The 18,607-nt window shown below is 48.8% G+C and overlaps 2 protein-coding genes across 6 annotated transcripts in view; one reads left to right on the plus strand and one right to left on the minus strand.

The window, feature by feature from the left end:
* Positions 1 to 10,599, minus strand: part of adamtsl3 (ADAMTS-like 3) — an 87,085-nt gene extending 76,486 nt beyond the window's left edge. The window contains exons 1-3 of one of the 2 annotated variants that reach the window (XM_062471588.1): positions 10,352 to 10,593; positions 9,841 to 9,973; positions 2,324 to 2,443 (exon numbers count right to left, since the gene is read on the minus strand). In XM_062471588.1, coding sequence (XP_062327572.1) covers positions 2,324 to 2,443; positions 9,841 to 9,909 — 189 coding nt within the window. In that variant the 5' untranslated portion in view covers positions 9,910 to 9,973; positions 10,352 to 10,593. Of the gene's footprint in view, positions 1 to 2,323; positions 2,444 to 9,840; positions 9,974 to 10,351 lie in introns of both variants that reach the window. The other variant, XM_062471590.1, reaches the window with a different exon arrangement.
* Positions 10,600 to 11,741: 1,142 nt separating this feature from the next.
* On the plus strand, positions 11,742 to 18,102 carry lmnl3 (lamin L3). 4 transcript variants are annotated; one of them, XM_062471595.1, is made up of 14 exons: positions 11,742 to 11,881; positions 12,092 to 12,531; positions 12,719 to 12,875; positions 12,987 to 13,112; positions 13,203 to 13,373; positions 13,637 to 14,056; positions 14,166 to 14,291; positions 15,176 to 15,396; positions 15,623 to 15,842; positions 16,038 to 16,145; positions 16,329 to 16,448; positions 16,537 to 16,650; positions 16,766 to 16,836; positions 17,346 to 18,102. In XM_062471595.1, exons 2-13 carry the CDS (start codon positions 12,143 to 12,145, stop codon positions 16,802 to 16,804), a joined length of 2,211 nt encoding a protein of 736 aa, XP_062327579.1. In that variant the 5' UTR covers positions 11,742 to 11,881; positions 12,092 to 12,142; the 3' UTR covers positions 16,805 to 16,836; positions 17,346 to 18,102. The 4 variants fall into 4 exon arrangements, with proteins under 4 accessions (XP_062327579.1, XP_062327578.1, XP_062327581.1 ...); XM_062471594.1 differs by lacking the exon at positions 16,766 to 16,836; XM_062471597.1 differs by lacking the exon at positions 13,637 to 14,056.
* Positions 18,103 to 18,607: the final 505 nt, after the last annotated feature.

The following is an 18,607-nucleotide window of genomic DNA, read 5'->3' on the forward strand; positions in this document are numbered from 1 at the left end:
CAGCCCCAGCACCAGCCCCAGCCCCAGCCCCATCCCCAGCACCAGCACCAGCACCAGCCCCAGCCCCAGCTCCAGCCCCCCAGCCCCCAAACTCCTGCTCGTTTTTACAAGATTCCATCCTTCCCAGTGGCAGCGCCGTCAGCGTGCCTGGAGCTCTGAGGGGTCCTGATCTCTGGAACGTTCCAATGTCAGGATCAAGTGTACAACCAGCCTCCCAGTCGGCACACACTGTGGTTACTGCCCAGGACTAAGCCAGACAACCATGGAGGACTTGAACCTGTGAGCCCTGATGTTCCCACTGTGGTGCTCCTATGCCATCTGGACAGGATCCCAGAGGCCAGACAGTGTCTGGCTTAGCTACACATTCTTCTCATCCACTTCCTCGAGGTTTTAGGCACACATCCAGTAGAGCAGGAAACCCACAACAAGAGTCAAACACATCGCTGTCCTAAATCACAGCTCTGAGCCTCCTCCCAAACACGCCTCATGCTGGACATCTGAGAGGATGGGCTGAGGGGAGATATATGGTGGGAACAGCTTCTTAGACTACCAGGCTACCAGCTCCTTCCCCAGGGTAGACTAGCAGACTAGCAGCTACTTCCCCAGGGTAGACTACCAAGCTACCAGCTCCTTCCCCAGGGTAGACTACCAGACTACAAGCTCCCTCCCCAGGGTAGACTACCAGACTACAAGCTCCCTCCCCAGGGTAGACTACCAAGCTACCAGCTCCTTCCCCAGGGTAGACTACCAGGCTACCAGCTCCTTCCCCAGGGTAGACTACCAAGCTACCAGCTCCTTCCCCAGGGTAGTCTACTCTGGGGTAGTGTTGTCATGGGGGTACGAGACTAGGTGACTGCAACAAAGTCTACCAAGTGTGGAAAGTATGCTTTGCAATACATACATAATTACACACAAATTACCGACTCCAAATTCAACGTAGTAGTTCTGCTGAAGCCATTGAAAGGCCTGTTATGCGTTTCATGAGGGCCCATCTCTGGAGAAGGGTTCCTAGTGAAAGTGTTTAACGTGAGACCTCCATTCCTGTGTTCTTATAAAGATGGTACAGACGTTCTGTCCCGTTTCTACCTTCGTTCTTCAACCAGCACACTCTCAGACTTTTTACTGCATTTCTGAAATTCACAGACAAATAGAACGTAATCTTTCAACGCTATTCAACGAGCCATGCTCCAAGACAATTCTATTCTTCGTTTTGTCCTTGAAAAATACATAGTTCTAGACCCCAGCGCTGCAAAATAACTTTGAGGTTCCTGGCAGATCTTGGTTTTGAATCCGTAACGTAATCATCCAAACATGTTTCTGCATTTGGTTAAGGATCATTTGTATGATATTTGTCAGCTGCGGGGATTTCAAAACAAGATGTTTTTTACTTTTAATGTGATTTATGTGGCTCATGCTCCAAACTGGAGCATATTAGCTATAGGCAGGTGCCAGGTGGACCACTCAGCTGCAGTGTACAGCATTATTGAATCAAACCAAGATTTTTTTTCCATATTTCAGAAGATGCAGAGAGAAGAATGGTTGTATTGTGTGTGATTCAACCCAATACTTTGTCTCACGTACAGTACAGTGAATAAAAGTTGTTTTTCTAAACCTTATAAATTGTTGCTCTCTCGACATGTCAGCTGGTTTTCATTTATTGTCCAAAACCCCCAAAACACCACATTCGTTTCTCTCAATCCCACACGCCACTCACTGTTCCAGACCTATTCTGAGAGGTGTGTGTGCGTGTGTACATGTGTTTCTGTGTGTGTGTGTACATGTGTTTCTGTGTGTGTGTGTGTGTGTGTGTGTGTACATGTGTTTCTGTGTTTGTGTGTGTGTGTGTGTGTGTCTGTGTGTACGTGTGTTTCTGTGTGAGTGTGTGTGTGTGTGTGTGTGTGTACATGCATGAAAGAGACAGGTAACGAGAGAAAGAGAGGTGTACTGTGGAGACACCACTGCTGTGAAAGTGGGAGAGGGGGGGAAGGAAAACAGAGTGAGAAACAGTGAAAGAGAGAGGTTTTGTGTGGTGGGCCTGGGTAAATATAGCACATTGCTCTGAATGCACAACAAGATACTGTGTTGAACATTCGAAAGTAATTCACTCCTCAAAGAAAAGAGCATCAGTGAACCATACTGACAGCAGTCACGCCTTGTCTGGACTCTGTTAGGTACAGTAGCTGACATATGGTATATGGTATACCACCTATAATATGTGCGTGTGTGTATGTGTGAGTGTCTGAGTCTGTGTGTGTGAGTATGTGTGGATCTGTGTGTGTGTGTGTGTGTGTGTGTGTGTGTGTGTGTGTGTGTGTGTACTCACCAGATCATCATATCTGTAGGTGAGGAACTGCTCTCCAGTGGTGTCTTCCAGGAAGCTTCCCTGTGGTGAGAGGGCAAATTCTGGCAGGAACACGGCACTCTGGGACGGGTTGTCCTCCCCCTGGGAAGCCAGGACACACACAGGACCATGGATGAGGTTGGATGTTTGTTTGCAAAGCAACACAACAATTCTTCTGTGTTCACACCCTGGTCCACGTATCTGGTGCTTAAGGCTACTCCCACAGACCTCCATAACAGGCTATAAATCTGAAGAGGAAAGCTACCCTTGTAATCTACATTCTGGGTAACAGCCTCATTATTGTGCAGACACAAACACATTTTCGCAAACAATCCCAATGGATCAGCTGTGTATTGATTCACAAGACATTTAGTTTAGTTTTGTTTCTTTGACACTTTTTTAAACAACTGCCACTACTTCTCCAATGAGGATAAATTAACTAATAATCCGAGCTGAACATAGAGACAACAACACCAGACGTGGTGAATAAAGGACTGCCAGTCACCAAAGGACACAAACCAACCTTCCCGAAGTCTGCCAGGGACTAGATTAGCGGATCTATCAGAGTTCTGGGGACGTGGAAGGGTTTAGAGAGCCCCTATCACTCCCTAATGAAGGCATTGGTGTGTGTGGAGAGAAGGAGGCCTGACCCAGGACCAGGAATACTCTGAGTGGTGTTTAAGGCTTTTAGAAGCACTTAGAGCCAGACACACAAGCCCTGCTCTGGCTGTCTCCCCAAGGACCCGCAAGCTTTCATCAGTGACATTCAACCCCTCCTGACTCACCAGCAAACACACACACACACACATCAGCCTCCTGACAGACAGGATTATCATCTTGCTATGGAAGGAATCAGAGCTGTCTCTATGAGAGGCAGGTCGTAATGTATTAGACTAGTGTGTGTCTGTGTATGTGCCTGTATGTGTGTGTGTGTCAGTCTGTGTGTGTGTGTGCTTGTGTGTGGCATGGATGGGAGACACCAGCTCACAAGCAAGGTTCCCAAGTGATCTTCCACTGATCTTTTCTCCAGACACACACACATACACACACACACACACACACATACACACTCTCACCTGACCCAGCGGCCCTTCAGCCAGACTAAACAGAGCCCATGTGTGACCCTCAGCCCCACCACTCCACACCAGAGCCCACTAAACTCACCTCCATCTGCTGGAGCCGCGACACCTAAACCCCAGATGTCTGAACATGAAGAAGATAAATAAACACTGTCGTAACACAGCCCAAACACTCATATTTAATATTGTACGGATAACACACAGGTGCAGGTCCCTTGTCCTGCTAACGAGTGTGTGTGGGTGTGTGTGTGTGTGTGTGTGTGTGTGTGTGTGTGTGTGTGTGTGTGTGTACGAGCCAAGATGGTGTCTTTCACAGCAGCTGCTCGTGTCTCTAATGAAGACATCAAAGGGCAGGGCCCTCTATGAGGACACCTCCCCAAGCTCCTCAACGATCCTGCTGCAGGAGGTGGGGGGGTTAGGGATCAAGAATAAATAAATAATTCGAAAGTAGGATCAGGGAGGATTCCCATGAAGGTTATTCTCTGACTCAGGTATACAGTTAGACATTCTGTTTATAAAATACATCACAACATAAACATGCAGTATTAGTTGGGTCGTATATTTTATGGAGAGCTAAGAAAGGGGAGGCATGTATATGCGAGGAGAGAGTTTGTTCACGTATCTGCATTCACATCCATACGCTCCCAAGTCAAATAAACAGAGCGCACTTCCTGACTCAATTAACAACCACTTGAGGAGAGGAGGCACTTATAAGCTGTCTGATTGTCAGCAAGAGGTCTGGAGAGAGATTCAAGCACCCTAGAAAGACACTACACAGGAGTGTGTTTGGCTCCAGCCACCAAGGGGCTTGCAGGAGCATCTTATCTGGGCCTGCTGTTTAGACATGCTGAGGTTGAGGAGGAGCAGATGGCCTGGAGGCTGAGAGGAGATAAGGGTCTGGAGGCTAATAGGAGATGAGGGTCTGGAGGCTGAGAGGAGATGAGGGTCTGGAGGCTGAGAGGAGATGAGGGTCTGGAGGCTGAGAGGAGATGAGGGTCTGGAGGCTGTCGGCATTGCTGCTTTCTCTGTTTCGAAAATAACATTTCCTCTTTCAATCACCACACAAACATCGCAGGGCTCCAGAGGGTAAATGGAGTGTGTTGGTGTTGTCCAATGAGGGAGAGGTTGTCTGTGCTGTTGGTGTCAGAAAGGTGAGTAGAGGAGAGGAGAGTAGAGTGGCCACACTGTCTATGTCTATGAAAGAGCCTTTCAGGCCCCACTGACCTGTTCTTCTCCTTCCACTCTCTCAACTCTCTCTCCCTCTCTCTCTGTCCCTCAAATGTCTCTCTCCCTCAATTTCTCTCAACTCGCTCTCCCTGTCCCTCAACTGTCTCTCTCCCTCAATCTCTCTCAACTCGCTCTCCCTGAACTCTCTTTCTCCCTCTCTCAACTCTCTCTCTGTCCCTCAACTCTCTCTACTTCAATTGTCTTTCCTTTGCTCTCAATCACATCCCCAGACCCAAGCTATAGGACCTCTCTTTGAATCTATCTCACACACATGGACCAGCATTCACACACTGAACCAACACACACACCAGAGCGACTTACAGTAAGTACAGGGACATTCCCCCGAGGCAAGTAGGGTGAAGTGCCTTGCCCAAGGACACAACGTCAGTTGGCATGACCGGGAATCGAACTGGCAACCTTCGGATCACTAGCCCGACTCCCTCACCGCTCAGCCACCTGACTCACATACACACCCACAAGCTCAGGCAGAGGATCACAGCATGCTGGGGGGGGTGAGAAGGTGACCGGAACCAGAGGTGTGTCTCTTCACGTCTCTCACTTCCAGAGGAAGAAGAGCCGACTTCGACCCCGAGCTGGACAGTCAGCGACACCTTCTCTGAGAAGAACCAGCCCACCACCAAACGTCCGGGACCTTTCCAGTCAATACCAGGACTTCAGACAAGAGACAGACATCCAGTACAGCGCTTGCAGAACACAGCACTGCTGAACCTCACCACGCCTCTCCCAGTGACCCTCCTCCACATGTCGCACATTAGATCTTATTTGAACATTAGTTTGCTATTCTCCAGGGCCGCCCCGTTCCTGAAGAAACACGTTCACGTGTTACATTGATTCAGGGGCTTTATCTGTATCATTGCAATTACAAGCAGCTGTGTGTGAGCTGTTCCTTCAGGACATGTAAACCCTACAAGGGTACTGGAGAGCAGCCAGGAGACTCTACAGGTTAACAAGTTAATACCAAATGTAAAGAGCAAAATGAAACTTAATAAACCCACACATGAAACAGCTCTTGTTCCTGGTCAGGAAGGAAACAGAGAGGTGGCTAGGAGAGTCCGGCCTCAAATAATAATAAACTACAGAAACTAAATTTACCAGAAAGACGTGAAAAGATAACTACATTCCAGCTGTAATGAATCCACTACTGAATAATAAACACAGGCCGAACTGTGAATAAATAATGACATCGTTGATAACACGCAAGGCTAAATCGGCTCGCTCGCCTGCCACATGGGCAAAATTCCATGACTCCTGATTCGTATCTAAATGGTTCCTCGTCTGAGTTTGGGGTTCCTTGGAGCCCTGCTGTCTCAGGTCAGAGGAGTGATTGACACTGAAAGCTCGGCTCTGCTGCTATCGGCAGCCAGGATCTAATGGATTCAAATCTGTGAAAGTTCACAGGGAACTCCGCCCACAGATCCAACCCCGGCACTGAACGCAACGCACTCAGTCTGCACGTTGGAGTGAAAGATGGAGGACAAACACACCCAGGCCCCGGGAAGTGGAGTCGGGGGCCCGTTCACACACTGACCCCAACCCTGATATAACCCTCAGATAACAGCCAGCACCACAGAGGGGGGGGGTGTCGACTCGCTGGTCTCTGTGATGTTTCTGTAATGGACTAATAGTCCTGATCAGCAGGCTTCCTCTGGCCTGAGAGATGTTGACACAGAGAGATGCATCCTGGGATACAGGGGAACATCTACCCTGCTGGGCCATTATCATCACCACCTGAGTTCATCTCCCTCCAAAAATACTGGACAATAATACCATTAGATCCGGACGTTCATACATTCAGGGTAAAAAATATATTCGTTTTTTTAGAGGCTTTATTGTGAAAGGGAGAATGGAGTGATTATGGCGTTTGGGAACAGATGTTGCCATAGCACCATTATCTGACACACCAGAGATGGTTTCACCCCACCTACAGTACAACAGTGCACTTCCTGTTTCTACCTACATCAGTCCATTTCCTGTTTCTATGCCCCGGAGGACCTTCCTGGAGCCACTTACATCCTGTCATCTTTCAGCCTGTGTCTAGGGACAGCTGTTTAAACACACCCTGGCTACTGTGCCCCCCCCCCCCAACTCACACACACACCTCCCCTACCCTAAGCACCCTGCCCTGCTCCCCTGGAGGGAAACACAGGGAGAGGGAAGGACAGTGAGAGAGAACGGGGATAGAGGGACAGGAGGAAGGAGAGGAAAAAGAGAGGTAAAGAGAGTGTGCACAAGCGAGAGACAGAGGAGAGAGATAGAGGAGAGAGAGAGAGAGAGAGAGAGAGAGAGAGAGAGAGAGAGAGAGAGAGAGAGAGAGAGAGAGAGAGAGAGAGAGAGAGAGAGAGAGAGAGAGAAGAGAGGAGTAAATGAGAGGAGAGAGAGAGGATATCGGGTCGGGCCAGGGGGTCAGATGGCTGAGCGGTTAGGGATTTGGACTAGTAATCTGAAGGTTGCCAGTTCGATTCCCGGCCGTGCAAAATGACGTTGTGTCCTTGGGCAAGGCACTTCATCCTACTTGCCTCGGGGGGAATGTCCCTGTACTTACTGTAAATGGCTCTGGATAAGAGCGTCTGCTAAATTACTAAATGTAAAGGGAAGGAGAGAGAAACAGATGAGGTGGGCAAAAAGGGAGCGCTAAATCGAGCAGCACCTCTAGAAAAACACACGGGCAGTGGAAGCCAGTCTAGCGTCATTCTAATCCCACATCTGCTCGTCATAATCCACCCCAGCCAATCAGGATCCTCAATCTCATGTGCTCTGACTGACGAGACATTATCCACAGTGCCCCAAACATTCCTGTTTAGCTCGGCTTACCTCACAAGAACATACCAAACAAGATCAAGTACGCGCAGCTTCTCAAACACCACCGAGAGGCGTGCAGCCGTCACCTTGGAGGAGTGTGAGAGAGCTGAGGTTCTGGGCTGGCTGTGTCTCCGTGCAGCTTCTCTCAGATGCCGGGTTTACAGCAGCCTACGACCACAGTAGCTGGTGGAATCAGGAAGTTTACTAGATGTGGGGGAGTTCAGCAGGTTGCTGTCTCTGTTAACTCACTAGTGGACAGATGCACTGAAAGCTGGATACGATTGGTGGGAATAAAGTGCTGTAGGAGGACCCAGGCCAACCATGAGGCAGATTTATTAAGCTCTACAGAATTGCAAATAAAAAATAAAAAAATCTGCTAAAGCACTCATTGTGTTATGTCCTCTTACACCATGTCCCCATTTTCTCTCTGCTCTCTCTCTCTCTCTCTCTCTCTCTCTCTCTCTCTCTCTCTCGTACACTCACACACAGCACCGAAAGAACAAACCTCTGTTCCACTGTACACAGAAATGGGCTTAACCACAGGTGTGACTGTTCATAGCCTTTGGCAGGTGTGGGATTGGGACGAGAAAGAAAACGTCAGGTGTGTTTTGTGATGTAGGGGGTATTAAAGAGAGTGGGAGAGAGGGAGGGAGAGAGAGGTTATGAGGGCCATGGTCAATAGCAGGTTAAGCACCGCAGTCAGGGTCTGATTAGAAGTGCAGATGAATGTGGTGCTGGGAAGCAGAAACACCTGTCTATCTGACACTGGTGGCTTTCACTCCTCTAACTTACATCCCCTCTAAGGGCCCCACATGTACAGCACACATGGACATAAATCACGGCAGGATTGAAACAAGATGGACAAATCATTTAGGCTTTGTTAAACAGACCTTGGAGAAAAGAGAAGAGACAAGGACAGGAGAGGAAAGGAGAGGAGAGGAGAGGAGAGGAGAGGAGAAGGAGAGGAGAGGAGAGGAGAGGAGAAGAGAAGGAGAGGAGAGGAGAGTAGAGGAGAGGAGAAGGAGAAGGAGAGGAGAGGAGAGGAGAGGAGAAGGAGAGGAGAAGGAGAGGAGAGGAGAAGGAGAGGAGAGGAGAAGGAGAGGAGAGGAGAGGAGAGGAGAAAGAGAAGGAGAAGGAGAGGAGAGGAGAGGAGAGGAGAGGAGAAGGAGAAGGAGAGGAGAAGGAGAAGGAGAAGGAGAGGAGAAGGAGAAGGAGAAGGAGAAGGAGAGGAGAGGAGAGGAGAAGGAGAAGGAGAAGGAGAGGAGAGGAGAGGAGAGGAGAAGGAGAAGGAGAAGGAGAAGGAGAAGGAGAAGGAGAAGGAGAAGGAGAAGGAGAAGGAGAGGAGAGGAGATGAGATGAGAAGGAGAGGAGAGGAGAGGAGAAGGAGAAGGAGAAGGAGAAGGAGAAGGAGAAGGAGAGGAGAGGAGAAGGAGAAGGAGAAGGAGAGCAGATGAGAGGAGAGGAGAAGGAGAAGGAGAAGGAGAAGGAGAAGGAGAGGAGAAGGAGAAGGAGAAGGAAAGGAGAGCAGAGGAGAGGAGAGGAGAGGAGAGCAGATGAGAGGAGAAGGAGAGGAGAGGAGGGCAGAGGAGAGGAGAGGAAAGGAAAGGAGAGGAGGGCAGAGGAGAGGAAAGGAAAGGAGAGGAAAGGAGAGGAGAGCCGAGGAGAGGAGAAGGAGAAGAGAGGAGAGGAGAGGAGAGGAGAGGAGAGGGAGAGGAGAGGAGAGGAGAGGAGAGGAGAGGAGAAGGAGAGGAGAGGAGAGGAGAGGAGAAGGAGAGGAGAGGAGAAGGAGAGGAGAAGGAGAGGAGAGGAGAGGAGAGGAGAGGAGAAGGAGAGGAGAGGAGAGGAGAGGAGAGGAGAAGGAGAGCAGAGCTGAGAAGAATACCCTACTCATAGGCACCATGTTTTAGCCAGCATGCCTTCAGACAACACCAGGACATGTTCTCAAGCAGCACCTGTCCTACAGCAAGCCCTCCTCCCTGAGGGGAGCACATCTTTCTTCACACCTGCTCCTAAGCAGACAGCAGGGATTGGCCTGCTATCTGCTGTCTCAGAGATCCTCCATTACACTCAGATACAATACAATGCTAGTGCCGCTATATTTATCAGCCATAGGGCTTTAGAGGGTGCAGCCTCAAAGACAGGTGACATTCAATTCAGCCCAAACAGGCAGGTCTGCCAACATCATTACAATGACTGTGAGGTATTTTTAGAGCATATGTTATATTTTTTTAAATAGCCCAACTACCTGGGCTATTTCCATTTAACCATGAATAGCCAAATCCAAGTTTCTAGAGCATATGAATGATTTGAATTTACTGAGGTAATGAGATTCCTGCACCATTTATTCCATCCTTTCAGACTGCAGAAGCCTACCCTGGAACTTGTAGAGAGCAGACAGAGAGCAACGCCAGTCCCAAAGACCTGGAGCAGGAACCGATTCATCTTTATCTTGGCCCCGGGGTTCAGATCCCTGGACGTCCTGAGGCCCGCCGTGGTTTTCTTCAGTCTAGGGAGAGGGAGGGATGCCGTCAACTGGTGCAAAATAACAAGATTCTAAATAAACGTCAGCCGTCAGGGATATGTTTCCTTTTCTGTAATGAGCAGTGACTGATGCGTATCAATGGTGAGCCGTCGTCCGGTCCAAAACCACCTGTGACAGCAATCTACGCCACTAGTCTGAATTCCTCGTCACATCCGATGGTTTATGCTTCGCAACTCCCCAAGTGTCAAAGCCCCTTCACGCAGTACATTAGGCTCGTAAGTTATCAAAACTGAGCAACAACTGCACAATCACTGGAATTGAATGCCGACATAAGAGATCATAAACACGTCATATTTCCCTCACATTTGGTCACCGTAGCGGTTAGACCTGATCAAATCTTACCTTCGCTCATGTGGATATCCACATTTGTTCTGGTGTCCTAAAGCTGATAGCAAGCTCAATATCTCCCAGCACTCAAAACCCGCTGCCAATAACTAACAATCTGTTGAGCGATCCAGATCCATCAAAATATATATCTGAGTACAGTATGGTATTACGCGCCACTGCACGCGAGCTGCAATAAAGTCGGTATCTCCTCTCAGTGTGGCGCGACGGTGCTAAAGAACGAAGCGACGGGAGTTGTGCTGCGCATGCAAAACCTCTGCCGCCGCCCCCGTCCCATAGCCAACGTGGATTTGAATACAGGTTTCAGGCTTCAGACTGATCAATTTCAGAATTTGAGTAATCCCTATTATCATCATCACCATCACTATAACGGTTATCATTATCATCCTCATCATTAATGCTGTTACCAGTTTGATTATTTCATTTACTGATGAGTGGTCGAATATTTAACCATTTTGTTTTTGTTGTTTTGTAAGTTAGATCACTTTTCAGCTGTGCAGCATACACTGATAAGATTCCAGCAAATCCAAACAAGTTCATATTCCTTGTGAAGCTGATATCCTAAGCACTGAACCACTGAATGAAAGGGCAACACCAAATATTTTTATGAACCCTGATACCGTAGTCTCCAAATATTCCGTGGTTCCTGTCAGTGTGTATCACTCACCTGGCTGTAATACTGTCCTTCTCTGGGGGGTGCGTGATAGCTGTCCCTCGCTAAGCCCCATGGAGAGGGCCATCAAAGGCAGTGCTCGTGTGCCAGGGGGGCACAACTTGCCCTTTATTATGAGGTGAGGAATAGAAGCTGGCACAGACGGAGGGAGCTTTTCACTTTGATTAACAAGTGCAGTCGAAACCTGCTTGGCTCCACAGCCTCTCACTGCCTCCAGCGCTCATTGTATCCTTCTCCTACTCAATTTACTGAGCCCTGGTAACCAGAGGCTGGGGGTGTACCGCCGGGCAGGCAGGCTGAATACGAACTAATCTGCTGATACTCTAGAATATTTTTCAAATTCGGAAGATAGTCTACCTGCCTTGACCTGTTCCACAGTAGCCTACATGCACCCAGAACCGACAGTCACATCCATCTGAAACAGGCCTGATTTCTCTCAGCATTCGCAGATTTTAACCGGAGTATCCAGTGAAGTCTAACTACTGGCTCCTGTTTCCAATTATGGATATCTGGCTCCCCCTGCTGTCGAATTAACCAAACAACTCGAAATACCGTCACTGATCCAAGACAAATATTTAAATAACAACAAACGGAATGTCTTCTCTACGGGATAATATTATCGTACACAATAAATCGTCAACTCAAAGCAGGTTCAGTTAATCTTATCGGCGTAAAACGTAAACGTTCCCTTTAAATCCAGAAGCGCGTGGTCTTGTGATGGTGACATCATCTGCAGAGTTTTGACCAGTCATCTCTTCTACCCAGCCGATGGCCTTGGTGGTCTGCACTGTTTAACTTATCACAATCCTTAAACCACTGCGAGAAACTTATCAGGAGTCAGCGAAAGTTATCTGGTAGGCTAGTTTCCGCCATTGACTCCTAATTATAGTGTCAAATGAATTACATCGCGTTTTATTTCAGTTTGTTAAAATGTTTTGCAGGCTCTGTCGACATACCGCATGTTGATTGAAAACGTAACGCTAGTTATCTTGATTGATTGATTCTACTGGATATTAACAGTCCGTCGTATATCATCGAGACCCATTTCGTTGTTCTTTACGTAGATTCCAATTCACACGAGAAATAACAGGTGGAGCTCCACACCGCCACCATCAATGGCCTCTCCCGCCTCCACACCAGCAACCTCCACTAGCCGCTCAACCCGCTCCACCGCCAGACGAAACACCGGCACCGCGTCCCCCAGCGGAATCAGCCCTACCCGCCTGTCCCGGGTCCAGGAGAAGGAAGAGCTCAGCCATCTCAACGACCGACTTGCTGCATACATAGAGCGCGTCCGCCAACTGGAAAATGACAAGTCATCCATGCTGCTCCTGCTGGAGGAGAAAGAAGAGTCTAAGAACCGGGAGATGGGCAACGTCCGTCGGCTGTATGAAGAGGAGTTGGCTGATGTCAGGATGAGCCTGGATGCCCTGGCGAGCGAGAGGGCCAGGCTGCAAATTGATTATAGTCATGTTGTAGAAGACCACCGCAAACTACAAGCCAGGTACAAAACAGGCCTTGTTCAAGTACCCAAAGCTACCTATGACAGTGTGTCTTATAGGATGGTCAAAGTTCTGCCTGGCCTGCATTAGACCTAATAGTTGCGTATAGTAACGCGTATACAGTAGAAATGGATGCTAAATCAGGTGATGACCATAGTGTGGAGATGATGTACTGATTCTTCTCTCCAGGAACCAGAAGAAGGAGTGTGACCTGGGCAGTGCGGTGTCTCAATGGAGGAACCTGGAGACGGCCCTGAACTCTAAAGATGCAGAGTGTGCCAACCTACTGGTGGAGAACAGGAGACTGGAGAAAGATCTGTCCGAGCACAGGTCCCATCTGGCCAGTGTAAGGACCAACCTGGAGGTTTCAGTTGAATCCAGCATGTATGTGGAAGAAGATGGATCCTAAAACATGGCGTATACTTCTTATTGCTTTACTGTGTGTGTGTGTGTTCAGTTGGAGTCTTCCCTGTTGGACACGAAGACCCAGCTGAACACTGAGATGCTGAGGAGGGTGGACTTGGAGAACCAGCTGCAAACTGTCAGAGAACAACTCAACTTCCAGAAACACATCCGTGAACAGGTCAAACTCAATACACACACCACAACATTTTCACACACACACACACACACAATGGAGATTTTCTGGTAACTTGTGTGTTTATGTACGTAGGAGGTGGAGGAAGTCCGAAGCAGGCATGAGAGTCGCATGATGGAGGTGGACTCTGGGAGGCAGAGGGAGTTTGAGAGCAAACTGTCTGAGGCCATGCAACAACTACGGCAGGAACACGACGGACAAATACAGCAGTATAAGGAGGAACTGGAGAAAACCTACAATGCCAAGGTGAGTCTGGCTCACCTATCATGTTTGTTTGTTTGTTTGTTTTTATATGTGCTGTATAGATTACCTTGACTTGACTCATCCTGCCACTTCCAATCGGTGGAGGCTGTTGTTGTTGCTTTTGTGTGTGTGTACAAGTAGGATAATAGAATGTGACTGTATAGACTGAACAATGTGTACACAAGATTATGAAGTGCGTGTGGAAGTATTGACTTTACCGAATCTGTGTGACTGTATGGACTGATAAGTGTGTGTGTGTTTCTCAGATGAATCTCTGCGTTAGAGAAGCCAGGATCTCGTGCAGGACAGTGCTAGACCGCATCATTGTGCTGGATCTCAAGGTGGTAGGAGAGGAAGGAGAGGGATGTATGGAGAGGAGAGAGGAAGGGTGGGATCTGGTAAAGAGAGGAGAGGTGCTGGAGAGGGGAGAGGTGCTGGAGAGAGGAGAGGTGCTGGAGAGAGGAGAGGTGCTGGAGAGGGGAGAGGTGCTGGAGAGGGGAGAGGTGCTGGAGAGGGGAGAGGTGCTGGAGAGGGGAGAGGTGCTGGAGAGAGGAGAGGTGCTGGAGAGAGGAGGATTATGTGAGATGGTAGATGAAGGAGCAGAGAGAGAGGGATTGCAGGAGGTGGTAGATGGAGAGAAAAGAGGTGGAATGCTGATGAAAGAGTGCGTTATCCGACTGAAAAAGGTATCTCCACGGTGCCGTCCTACAGTCATCCACCGATCCTCCTACGCTGAAGTTCGCTCATCGGCGGGTTGGTCGACCAGCATTGATTGTGTGTTCTTTTGTGCGACAGCTAGAGAATGCCAAGCAGAGCGCTGTGAAGAACGGTGACGTGGCGTCCTCCACCAGAGAAGAACTCGTAGGAACCAAACTGAGGATCGATACGTTGACTTCCCAGCTCATTCACTTCCAGAAACAGGTAGTGAAGCGCCTGTCTGCCTCACTCTGGCCCTGTACTGCTGCTGCGGTCTGTTTGTGTCCCTCTGTTACACAAACATGTTTTTCTGTATGTGTGTGTGTCTGTGCTATGTGTGTGTGTGCCTGTGTGTGTCTGTGCCCGTGTGTGTCTGTGCCTGTGTGTGTCTGTGCCTGTGTGTGTCTGTGCTATGTGTGTGTCTGTGCTATGTGTGTGCCTGTGTGTGTGTGTGTGTGTGTGTGTGCCTGTGTGTGTCTGTGCCTGTGTGTGTGTCTGTGCCTGTATGTGTCTGTGCTATGTGTGTGTCTGTGCCTGTGTGTGCCTGTGCAATGTGTGTGTCTGTGCCTGTGTGTGTGTCTGTGCTATGTGTGTGTGCCTGTGTGTGTCTGTGCCTGTGTGTGTGTCTGTGCCTGTATGTGTCTGTGCAATGTGTGTGCCTGTGTGTGTCTGTGCCTGTGTGTGTGTCTGTGCCTGTGTGTGTCTGTGCTATGTGTGTGTGTGCCTGTGTGTGTCTGTGCCTGTGTGTGTGTCTGTGCCTGTATGTGTCTGTGCTATGTGTGTGTCTGTGCGTGTGTGTGTGCCTGTGTGTGTCTGTGCTGTGTGTGTGTCTGTGCCTGTGTGTGTCTGTGCCTGTGTGTCTGTGCCTGTGTGTGTCTGTGCCTGTGTGTCTGTGCCTGTGTGTGTGTCTGTGCCTACGTGTGTGTCTGTGCTATGTGTGTGTCTGTGCCTGTGTCTGCGCCTGTGTGTGTCTGTGCCTGTATGTGTCTGTGCTATGTGTGTGTCTGTGTGTGTGTGTGCCTGTGTGTGTCTGTGCTATGTGTGTGTGTCTGTGCCTGTGTGTGTGTGTGTGTGTGTGTGTGTGTGTGTGTGTGTGTGTGTGTGTGTAGAACGGGGCCCTGGAGAGCCGTGTGTGTGAGCTGGAGAGGACAGTGGACCGGGAGCGTGAGCTGGGGCATCAGAGGCTGAGCCAGAAGGACCAGGAGATGGCCACCATGAGGGAGCAGATGCAGGGCCAGCTGGAGGACTACGAGAACCTGCTGGATGTCAAGCTGGCCCTGGACATGGAGATCAACGCCTACAGGAAGATGCTGGAGGGGGAGGAGCAGAGGTAGAACGCTTGCACACACACACATGCTCACACACACACACACACACACACATGCTCACACGCACACACACTTATACACAACCAAAGCGTCTCTGGTCTCTACTTGTGTGCTTTTATACAATTCCTGGTGTTGTAAATCAACATGTTTGTCAGCGTCTTCCTGATGGCATTTCTCTGTACTGATTGGGTGCACGTTATCATTCTATTTGATGTGTCCTCCAATCAGACTGCACCTGTCTCCAAGCCCCTCCCAGCACGCGACTGTGTCACGCACACACTTGCACGGCGCCCGGAAGCTAAAGGGAAAGAAACGTAAACATGAAGGCCCGTCAGGGACCTCACCTGCTTATAAAGTGTCCCAGAATGCAACAGCGCATGGACATGTGACTGTGGCCGAGATCGATCTGGATGGAAGCTATGTCGTGCTGAAGAACAATTCGGACACAGTATGGAAGGACTTGCATAGTAGAATACGTACACACTGTTGGTTGAGATGAACATGCATCCACAGAATTCATTCACTTCAAATGAACCCCATTTCCAGTTTGAACTGTTGCCGCTTTGAATCTATAATATTATTTACCGTAACAGATTCTCTAAAGAGGCTATGTAACTGAGGTGTATCTCCCTTTCAATTTCAGGAGCAGCCACTAGGGGGCTGGGTGGTGAGGAGGAGCCACCCAGACTGCCCAGAGATATCCTTCCAGCTCCCCCCAGCCTATGTGCTGGGAGGAGGGCAGACCCTCACCGTGAGTACAACTAAAAGGAATCAAGACTGTCTAGAACTGAGCCTCTAAAACTAGCACTAGCTAACTAGCGTCACCGAGCTAGCTAGCTAGCTAGGAATGAGAGTCTCAAACTAGCACTAGCTAACTAGCACCATCAAGCTAGCTAGCTAGGACTTAGCATCTCACACTGTGTTTGTGTGTCAGATCTGGGCAGCAGAGGCGGGTGTGGAAGCTAACCCCCCCAGTGACCTGGTTCTTAGGGATCACATGAGCTGGGGCCCAGTCTCTGATGTCCGGGTGTGTTTGCTCAACTCCAACAACGAGGTAAAGGTCTGACAGAGCACCTCTCACTGATTGGCCACTGACTGGTCTGATGTTCATTGGCTGCCCCCCTGTGGATGTTGTCCAATAGGAGACAGCGGAGCGCAGGTTGGTGTGTGTGCAGGGGAGAGTGGAGGAGGACTTTAACGTGGACTTCGATGAGGAGTGTGTGACTGGCAGTGACGTTCACCACCTCAGAAGACAGGTAAAAACACCACGTCTCATATCACACATATCGCACACACCGTTCAGCAACACGTTTGCGACAACACATGCCTGAGTTTGACCCCGTTGTCTCCCCTCTCTGTCTGTGTCAAAAGCCAAAGAGAAGAAAAAAGAAATGTTGTTTGTTGTCTTGAGTGTCTGAGAGCAGCCAGACGGCCTTCTGTAGGTGAGGAGAGGACTGTGGGCACACTCCCTATGCAGCTGAACCCTGCAGATCTACATGCTAATGCTAGTATGATGCATCTGAACCCTGCAGATCTACATGCTAATGCTAGTATGATGCATCTGAACCCTGCAGATCTACATGCTAATGCTAGTATGATGCATCTGAACCCTGCAGATCTACATGCTAATGCTAGTATGATGCATCTGAACCCTGCAGATCTACATGCTAATGCTAGTATGATGCATCTGAACCCTGCAGATCTACATGCTAATGCTAGTATGATGCATCTGAACCCTGCAGATCTACATGCTAATGCTAGTATGATGCATCTGAACCCTGCATGCTAATGCTAGTATGATGCAGCTCTAGATTGTTTCGTTATAGGTGGTGATCCTACATAAATGGCACGTATTGTCTGTCTTCCTCATGCTTTCTCCCTGCATGACCGTGTGTGTGTGTGTGTGTGTGTATTATCTCCCAGACTGTGACTGTGTCGTTCTCTGTCCTAGGGTCAGGTGAGAACTGATGATCCTAGCTGCGCTGTCATGTGACCTCATCCGTCTGCAAGCCCCCATCCTCTATCGCCCCTTCGCTTCAGAAATGGGAACGCCAGGTCTGACCGCCGCCGACTGATCTCTGACGCCCTCTGTCTCCCAGCAACCCCACAGAGCTCAAGCCCTGTGACTGTTTGTTAAGAGATGCCACCTACGAGCTCTTCAACTCCAGTCCAGTTTCATGACACTATGGTTTTATGAGGGGTTGGACAGCTCATTGCTCCCAGCATGAACTAAGAGGGAGTAGGATGGAATGGTACTAAATCAACTGCCGTTGCCATGGCCGCAGTGTAAACAACTTTTTCTTTTACGGTGCACCTTGTTACCTTGTTTTCCCGGGACATACATTCTTCTCCTAGTTGCTCTTGTAGGGGTTAGCACTGGCACAACACTGGAACAGAGAATGAAGAATCAAGCAAGTTACGCGCTCAAGTCTTTTAATTTAACAATATTTCATCGCCTGAAGGTTTGCCGGAGGCTTTGGTAGCACTTACTGTTTTGCTTCTACGTGGACAAGATGGTTCATATTCATCTCATTTTAGTTCAGGGAGACTGAAGGCTTATTGTTGGGGAAACTAAAGCAGGGGATATGAACACTGGGGCTTTATTTATATTTGCACAGCCTGTCATGTAGATGGACCATTTGCCATAGCCTTAATGTTGAAGATGGATACGTTACTATGTTTGATTTCAATAAAGTTTTTTTTGTCTAGCATGTCTTGATTTTGTGGTTAGGTACAGTATTCTGATGAACTCTCCCAATGAAAGTTCATCCCAAAATGGATGATGGAACCAGAGTTTCTGGAACACCCAGATAACTGATGATAATGTTAAACAAGCAGAACTTAACCCTTGTGTTATCTTCGGGTCATTCTGACCCATCAGTGATTGTGTCGTATTGCGACAACTTTACCGCATACAAAAACAAAGTGAGGAATTTTCTTTTAACTGTCGGGCTGTCTCAGACCCCCCACATTGTGAAGTTTAAAAGAAAATGCTATTTATTTGTTTTTGTATTGGGTAAACACAACGATGGTTCGTTATGAACCTTTGGGTCATGTGACCCGAAGGCAGCACAAGGGTTAAACAGAACTGAAGGATCGTCACAATGCTTTTTTCCCTTCATTTTGACATCAGCAGTTTCCATTACCCAACCCCCCATCCAATATGTCTGCCACACCCAGATCCAGCAGGACCTAGCTAGACACAGCCAGAAC

The sequence above is a fragment of the Osmerus eperlanus genome, chromosome 10, assembly GCF_963692335.1.
Source record: "Osmerus eperlanus chromosome 10, fOsmEpe2.1, whole genome shotgun sequence".
NCBI lineage: Eukaryota > Metazoa > Chordata > Actinopteri > Osmeriformes > Osmeridae > Osmerus > Osmerus eperlanus.